Source organism: Antrostomus carolinensis, unplaced genomic scaffold (genome assembly GCF_000700745.2).
Source record: "Antrostomus carolinensis isolate BGI_N321 unplaced genomic scaffold, ASM70074v2 scaffold10607, whole genome shotgun sequence".
Taxonomy (NCBI): domain Eukaryota; kingdom Metazoa; phylum Chordata; class Aves; order Caprimulgiformes; family Caprimulgidae; genus Antrostomus; species Antrostomus carolinensis.
Genome location: NW_010325352.1, coordinates 69,452 through 78,482, shown reverse-complemented (window position 1 = coordinate 78,482; position 9,031 = coordinate 69,452). Strand labels below are relative to the sequence as shown.

Here is a 9,031-nt window from a genome sequence, read left to right as displayed (position 1 = left end):
TCTCTTCCTCTCCCAATACCTTAGTTCATCTGTTGAACCAAAATGGGAACATGGTGTGAAGTTTCTGATTTTAGGTACAGCTCCACTGAATGTCATTGTTTCTTCTAAGAATCTGTAGTATGAGAAGTCGCAATGTTAATTCTAACTTTGACAAGGAACTTTTTGCATCTTCAAAGTTTAGGTAAGTATTAACTAAGGAATGTAATCTTCTGTGTTTTTTTTTTTCCTGTTGCAACTGGATTTCTGTGGGGAGAGATGACATCTCCTTTTCCTCCTGCATGCTTATTAAATCAGTAGTCTTTGTAAAAATGGTGTATTGCTATCACCTCCAAGGGTTCACTTTTCAGAAGGGTAAATAATCAAAGAAGGTGTAAGTCAGTGGTGAATCAGCTCCAGTAGAAGTGAGGTTGGAATGAGGTTGGAGTTAAGTACTGATGTAGGGTTTGCTTCTTTTAAAGCTAGAAAAAAATAATTAAATGCTTAAAAGCATTTTAATCTTTCTGAAGACTAAATCCCACTTGACTGTGATGTTCTTATGTTCAGGATGGATTTTGGGCAGACCATTCTTGTGAAAAGAAAATTGGCTACATCTGTAAAAGGAAACCCATGTCAGAAGCTCCTACAGAAGAGGAAACTATTGACATGGGCTGCCAGAGAGTAAGTGAAGAAAAACCTGTTGGATCTGAATTAGGCTGCTGGGAATGATTAAGAGGAGAAAATGCCACCTAGGTGACAGATTAAACAGGAAAAATAGGTTCTGTGTGGTCATAATCAGAACAGTTGGCTTTCTCATTTCTATAGCAGATGGGATAGGTGATACATATGAATAAACCTAGGTTCTGACTGTCATTTGGCTCTTGATGCTCCATTTCTTTTTCCAGAATTTAAACCAAAATTCAAACCTGTAGTCCCTGCAGCAGATCATTTTTCCTTGACTGGCATTCAAGTCTTCCTAAGGAATTTGCCTGTACCAATAGTTGCTCTTCAGCTCTGCCTACAATTTTCTTCAGAATTACTCACGGCAGGAAGGGTGTGCTTGTCTACATACTATTCTCAGGGCTTTGCTGTGGTCTCTGGCAGTGCTCTCTACTTTGAAGACTTTTTTGTGAGTGCCAGAGTAAAATGAGTCCACTGTGCTCCTTCTGAACTGCCAGTGGATCTATTGTTTATTTGGTAATGCTCACCTTCTGGTAACATAACACTCACTAATTCCAAAAAACATACTCTAATTTGTTATGTCATAGGGAATCTTACTAGCTTTTTGTGTTCCATTAAGAAATTGCCTTTTCTCCCAAGTCTGATTTACACAGCTGCAGAGGAAGTCTTTGATGTTTATTCCCAGTATTTGTAAAAGAGTACCTGGGAACCTTATGAATATTCAGCTACTAGATAAGATAAAGATGGGTGATAAAGAAGAGAAGATACTTTTGGGGGTTATCCTTGCCTAGAGAACTAAGTGTGTGCATGTAGAAAAAGTCTCTCATAGGTGAGAAATTCAAAACCATCAGAAGAAAATCTGAGTGAATTGTGGCTGGTCTCAGCAAACTCTTCCTCTGTAAGCATATTCCTGAGTTAATGACATTTGAATGACAAAATGTTAGAAGAGAGTGTTAATGTTAGTTAATAATAAAGAAACTTTGCGAAAAGTCAAGCTGAAATTTGCTTCTCAAGACCATTCTTATGGCTGTACAATGCCTATGTGCTAGTTATAATCCTACACTGAGCACTAAAGGTGCACAGCAAAGCCTCTCATGCCTTCATAAGTAGAATACACTGATTAAAAATTTATTATATGTGAAAAATTGTTTTATGAAAAAGATTTTTTAAAAGCTTTGATCCTGCCTGTTTCCAGTCTGGCTTTTTCAGCTCACTTGTTCCTTTGTCCAGTGGTTAGCTGGCAGTGGTATAAATCAGTAGGGGATTTTGGGGTTTTTTTTTGGGGGGGGGGGCGGGGTTTAAAGAAGTTTAGAAGAGCTGCAACATATGCGATCACTTAATGTTTCTTTTGACAGGGTTGGAAAAGACATGGTTTTTATTGTTACTTCATTGGAAATACATTTGTATCATTTTCTCAAGCAAATCAAACCTGTGGAAGGTATCAGGCCTTTTTAGCAACTATTGAAGACAGGTATGTAAAAGTCTACTTGTGTGAGGGGATCATCACATGAGGATTTAACGTCTAGCATCATCTGAATATCAAAATAAAGATTCTGATCTGGACAAAAATCTTGCTGAGAGGACAGCTATCTGTAGATACAGAACTTCTCACAGTGTTTGCATGTGTATTCAAATCCAGGAATTCAGTTTATAGTAAAAATAGATGATGGCTATGAAATCAGTATTGATATAGATTGTTATGTTAAGGAAAAAAATATAATTATGTTTTCTATTTCCCTAACTGTAGTGCCTTGAGGATAGGTTTTGTTTGAGTGAGGGATGCAGAATCCAGTTTCGATTATTAAATGAAGAGATATGGCTCTAAATTCCTTTCAAAAGGTATTTCAAATGAGCAAGAGAATATAATTTTCACCTATCTGGTCTTCTCAGAATTGAGCTGCTTTGAAAAAATGTAAATAAGAAACCAGATGATGATAGAAAGATTTGATACCTGTAAATCCATCACAATTGAGCCAGAGTTCAGTGTGTGTTAAATTTCTGAACAGCTGGTGCACATTACTGAATGTGGAATATTGGGAAAATGAAAGTTAGGGTTAAGAAACAAAGCTTATTTTGCTTGCAGTTGGCTTGGCACTTTACAGTTTTTATTTGTTTCTGTATAATCTAAATAGATGTGTTCTAGTGTGAAAGTCTAGCTGTCATGGATGGTAGATCTGGAAATGTAAGTAGCACTGCAGATGTCATAAAAATGGTTTAATATTAATGTGGTCTTCAGACTATACCTTGTTAACGGAAGACTTCTTTTATTAGCTTTGATTTCTTAAGAGCTGTTTGTTTAAATCCCATAATAAACTATGATAGGCTTTGCCTCTGAATAGGTTTGTTTCCCAAACGTAGCTTTTCCTGTGTGATCATTGGATCTAATTTGCAATGTTCCTTAGTTTGATAATTTAGTATCATATTACACTAACTTCTACTTTTGTATATTTCGTCAATAAGGCTGAGATTCCTTTTCCAGTTTTGGATTTACCTGAAACAAGAAGTCATTAAAATACAAGGGTACTAGAAACTCTCAAAAAATAGAGTGGTATAACACATAAGTCATGTCAGGTTGCTTCTCACCCACCAATTTCATATCAATCTGTGATTATGTCACTTTCTTTACTGGACATCCAAAGAGAAGGCAGAATACTCTGGTAGTCAAGTTTGCAAAATATCTATTATGTAACGTTTTGTTGTGTGTTTTGTTCAAGTAAATCCATCCAAGCTATGCTTTCAAGAAGTATAGCAGTAATTCTGAGAAAATAACAAGCCTTTTGCAACTTTAAAAAATAAATGTAAAAGTATTAATTTTACAGTTGTGTTCTTTTGAACAGATACGAACAAGCCTATCTGACTAGCCTGGTTGGGCTGAGAACAGAAAGATACTTTTGGATTGGACTTTCAGATGTAGAAGAACAGGGAACGTTCAAGTGGGCTAGTGGCAAACCTGTCTTATTTACACACTGGAATTCCGAAATGCCCGGTGCGTATGGCTCTATACTGGTTAAGGAGTCCAGTGCCCAAAAGGCATCGCTCACTACTTGAATTTTTTTACTTCATTCCTTAGCCCTTGCTTGCTGGTATAACGACTAATTGCTCTCACATATAACTGTCTGCTTTTTCAAGCATGCAGTGCTGTTGCTAACTTCCTGCTTAGTTCTGAAATGAGTTTTGAACATGAGCTTGGGAAGAAACTTTGAAATCAAGTTTCTGATTTGTGTCTATTCTGGGAAAGACTAGGCCTACATATACCAAGTCCATTTTTGAAAATCATAGTCAGACAAAATTGAGAAACTAGCCTCAACCACATCTTCAGTTTTAGGGGAGAATTTGTTGGATCACAGGTGATGATGTTGCTAGAGTCAGCTGCTGGAGGTGATTTGATACTAGGCACAATTCAGTATCTCAGTTATGGATGAACCATAGATTTTTTTGCTTGTGTTTTTTTCTTTTCTTTTTTTTTTTTTTTTTCTTTCCCCCCCTCAGTTCATTAATTAGAATCATAGAATGGTTTGGGTTGGAAGGAACATTTAAAAATCATCTAGGCCTGCTCCCCCCTGTCATGTGCAGGGACATCTTGCACTAGATCAGAAATCTGACCTTGACCATTTCCAATGATAAGGCATCCACAACTTCTCTGAGCAATCTGTTCCAGTGTTTCACCATCTTCATTGTAAAAAAATGTCTTATGTGCAATCTAAACCTACTCTCTTTCATTTTAAAACTGTTGGCGCTTGTCCTGCCACTACAGGTCCTAGTAAAAATTCTCCAACTTTCTTATAAGCCCCTTTTATATGTTGAAAGGATGTGATAAGGTGTCCCTGGTGCCTTCTCTTCTCCAGGCTGAACAACCCCAACTCTCTCAGCCTTTCTTCATAGGAGAGGTTTTCCATCCATCTGATCATTTTTGTGGCCCTTCTCTGGACTTGCACTAAAATTAGAAACATTTTTGACTCTGTACAAAGACTTAATTTCCATCAGGGTAGAATATGAAGTTTTCTAAATTCTTATGACCCTCTAACTGTTGCTTTTGTGCATTCCTGTTTACAACCAGGAAGAAAGCCAGGCTGCGTTGCCATGAGGACTGGAATTGCAGGTGGATTATGGGATGTAATAAAATGTGATGAAAAGGCGAAGTTCCTATGCAAAGTGTGGGCAGAGGGAGTGACAATTCCACCTGTTCCTACAACAACTCCTATTCCTCGGTGTCCAGAAGGTTGGGACTCAAACAGTCGTATTAGCTTCTGTTTCAAAGTAAGTATGTTGCTTATTTCTGCATTAAGGTAGTTTCTATTTGCTGTACATACATACAATAAAAATTGTTATGCATATGTTTAACATACATATACATAATATACATGTATACATATATATTACTGTTTCATAAGCTTACTTACAGATTATATGCCAAGGTCTTGTTCCCTTCTATTGAAATGCTTGTGGTTTTGTTTCTTCCATTAAAATTCAGTCTCCACGTCTGATCTTCTGATCTTAATTTCCCATTCCTATAAGACTGAATTTCCCACTCTTTTAAGATTAAAAATGCCTTTCTCCTAGTTATTGTCAGTGGATACTACTGTCAGCAAGGCAGTTTGCTAGCTTGGCTTAAAGACACTCACATTAAGCCTGTGTTTCACAGAAGTGAACACTCATAAACCTTATATTCAAAGTTTCTATAATCCTCACATAACAAGATAATTGTAAATGAATTGCTTTTGGCTAGCTGATGTTTCTTGATCTTGTGATCTAGATGGACTATTTTCTCTCATTGCAAAATGCTCTCTTTAGCCTTTTTCAAGAGGAGAGCATAAGAAAACATGGCTTGAATCTCAAGAGTTTTGCCGAGCTATAGGAGGAGATCTGGCCTCCATTAATGGTAAAGAAGAACAGTATGTGATATGGCATTCTATTGCGTGAGTATCTGTAGTGTGGTCATCCGTTCACTTTCATTAGCTTTTTGATCTTTCTGAAATATTTCATTTTAGCTGTATGTTTTTACTCCAGTCTGGATTAATCTTCTGCATCTGTATCAAACACATATAGCAAAAAACCAGAGCTGATTAAATAGCAGGATTTGTACGACTGGTGGCAATCACCCCAGAACCTAATGCTAAAATGAGATTGGCAAGATACCTAGTTGAGGCAACATTTATCATCTGGTGTAAAAATATTTACTCTGGATTTGGGGATATTATAACAGTACCACAGATGCCAGTTGTTTTCACATAAGCAAGTGTACAAATAGGGTAACAGTCATGATATAAATCTAGTAAATGTGTTGATTGTTTTTAATTTTTATGAACTAATCAGAATGCAGAAGCAACTTCAGATTGATTTTTTTCCTACACAGGGAATGTAAATAAGGTAGTAGATCCCTGAACTCTAAAAAGCAGGTCTGAGATTTCTGAATGAGATCAAATACTCTTAAAAAGGTAACACTTGCTATATGACATGAATAGACTGAGCTTAATGAACTTTTACATCCCTGTCTAACTAGGAAGCTTGACTGAAACATGGCAGCCTTGCAAAATGCTACAACTGTCCTAGAATCCCAGTTATGTACTTATAGTAAGGAAGAAGTCTCAGATGCTGCATTACCACAGATTGACTCAATAAATTCAGATAAATCAGTAAAGTGTGTCTGCTTGTAGACAATAATTAGTTTAAGGTGCTATTTTTTAAATGTGATTCAACTGCAGCAAGTAATTTTCTGTTTGGAAACTGTAAGTGCCTTTACTGAGAAAATAGAGAGCTCGATGGAACAGCAGTAGCTATTGAACCATTATACAAAAGTATTAAACCACCTTATTTTCAGGAGTTGGATTGGATCTGGACATTTTATTTGTCAGTATTTCTATCTGAGCTAATGTATAGTGATAACAGCTAGAAGTGATTGCATTTTAATTAATCTCCACCCTGGTTGTTATTATTTCTAACAGCTTTAAGAATTATTTTTAGAGAATCCTATTCATATGTTGTGAAAGATAGATTATTAAAAATATTGTGATGCCCTTATTACTTTTGGTTTTATGTTTAAACTTCTTACAAATGGGACATTTATTATTTTGTGGGGTTCTTTTAGGAACAATGGCTATTACCACCAACATTTTTGGATGGGCTTATATTACTTGAATCCTGATGATGGCTTTGTTTGGAGTGATGGATCTCCAGTGAGTGATTTAATTTTCCACAGCTGCTATGTTGCATTCCCTACGCTTCTCAAGTGTGTCTGGTGTATGTGTTTCTGTGTAATTTTATGCTTAATCATAACCCTCTATTGTGTCATGTTCTTTTTAGGAAAGTTTACACATAGCGATTTCATGGCTTTTTTTTTTTTTTTTTTTTTTTTTTAATAAAACATACTGATTTTTGATAAGAAAATGTGTATTGAATCAACAAGAAAATTAAATTCATGTAGACTAAAAGGATGCTCTTATAAATGCAAGGATAGTTTATCCTTAGTATTTATCTTCTTTGAGAAAATTAAATTCATGTAGACTAAAAGGATGTTCTTATAAATGCAAGGATTTTTTGAGTAAAATAGTTTATCCTTAGTATTTATCTTCTTTACTGATTAGATCTTCATCTGAATTAGCCTATACTCCATGGAGCTGAAGGCAGTTGTTTTATGCCACTGTGACTGGACTATACTTTAGACTGACATATAAAACTGTAGAAACAAAATTGGGTTTGAGATATGGGTGTATTTCATGCAAGGTTGATCAAAATATATTGATGGAAGTTTACCACACAGAAAACTGAAATTTGCGCAGAAAAATTAGAATAGCAGTAATATTTTTCTGAGAAAAATCCCAACATTTTTGTTTTGTCTCAATAATGTCCCACTCTTTTACTCACACAGGATGTTTATTTAATAACAACATGTAACATGCCCTGTGATTGTTATTAGATTAATTTCACAGAATTTAGGTCCTGTAAAAAATATCAATAGTCTTCCAGGTGTTATCAGAAACAATTGTTATCTAAGCTGCAGTCCATTTGCAACCTCAAAAAAAGTTTGAAATGTCAGCATTTGCACAAGGAGATTCTGGTTTCCTCTTGTCTAAGTTTTTAAACTGAGAGTAGGAACAATTTGTAGGTCTGTGGTTTCATGCTGTCTCCTCCTCTTATTTTCTTTCTATATAACAGAATCTTCACAAAACCTTTTCTGTCATAGGTGCGGTATGAAAACTGGGGCTTTGGAGAACCCAATAATTATCAAGGAATTGAACTTTGTGCAGAGATCAGTGGCGATTCCAGCATGCTTTGGAATGACAGGCATTGTGATTATCTATATGGATGGATTTGTCAGATAAGAAAAGGTATCACTTACTCCTGTGTATTAGTACAATGAAAAAAGTTTCTCAGTTGATTTTTTCCTTAAATTTTAAGAAATAAAAAATTTCAAAACATGTTAGTCAAAGTGATTCCCTGTTGAATGTGTATATAAGGAATACATATAAGGATTTCCATGTCTTCAATACATTTAAACATACAGAGCCTTTGATGCCATGCTGGGAATTCTCACTGATCTTTCTCATTTCAGAAGTGAAAGTGTGATACTTGAAAAATAGGAAATGTTACTTTGAATATTGACATTCACTTTTGACTTTTTGTTTAGAAAAGTTCATGCCTTCTCCAACAAATTCTGTTTTGGATTTTTTTTTTTTTTCCTGAGTTGAGTTTCAATTTATTAGAAAATAGTTTGCAGATGTTGCCATACTTGAAATTTTATGTGAGAAAACTCACTCCTTTACTTGGCTCAGGTACTGCTTTGTCAGGTAATTGAATCTGTAGTTGCAAGATGGAGCCTGGTTTTGAGATACTTTATTTTGCTTTGATGGGGTTTTATATTCGTATCTTGGTTTCTTGCTAAATTCTCTTGAGATGAGTTTGGATGCTTTTTATTTTCTAAAGACATTAAGACAAAATTTATAATTTTGGGAAATCTTAACTTCCACAAGCAATGCATCTTCCTAAGTCTGAGTATTTTAGAAAGTGCTCATTTAAACATTTTGCCACATTCTTATACTGGGAGGGAGGGGAGGAAAATAAAAATGCTGCATTAGATTCTTGTCCATAAAGTATTATCTCTGCTTTATATTTGTAAAAGAATTCCTTAGGCAGAAAATTATTTATTAAATGCCAGTATCTGTGAGATTAAATATATTTTAGCACAAAATAAATTGGTAAACCTATGAAGACAGAGAACTCTTGTATAAGAAATCGTTTTCCTGAGTTGCTAATTAAGCCATCCAGGATGGCATCTCCATGATGAGACTTTACCTAGGAAAATTTTTAAGATCCAGATAGAAGCTATTCTCAACCAGAGGCAGATGGGGAGAACCTCATTGTGTAGTAGCTAGGACAC

The 9,031-nt window shown here is 35.4% G+C and overlaps 1 protein-coding gene across 1 annotated transcript in view; it reads left to right on the top strand.

The window, feature by feature from the left end:
• The first annotated feature begins 520 nt into the window (after positions 1-520).
• LOC104527455 (macrophage mannose receptor 1) overlaps positions 521-9,031 on the top strand; it is a 32,507-nt gene continuing 23,996 nt past the window's right edge. The window contains exons 1-7 of the mRNA XM_010171176.2: positions 521-657; positions 2,013-2,128; positions 3,495-3,643; positions 4,715-4,914; positions 5,449-5,573; positions 6,743-6,830; positions 7,838-7,982. Coding sequence (XP_010169478.2) covers positions 607-657; positions 2,013-2,128; positions 3,495-3,643; positions 4,715-4,914; positions 5,449-5,573; positions 6,743-6,830; positions 7,838-7,982 — 874 coding nt within the window. The 5' untranslated portion in view covers positions 521-606. The remainder of the gene's footprint in view (positions 658-2,012; positions 2,129-3,494; positions 3,644-4,714; positions 4,915-5,448; positions 5,574-6,742; positions 6,831-7,837; positions 7,983-9,031) is intronic.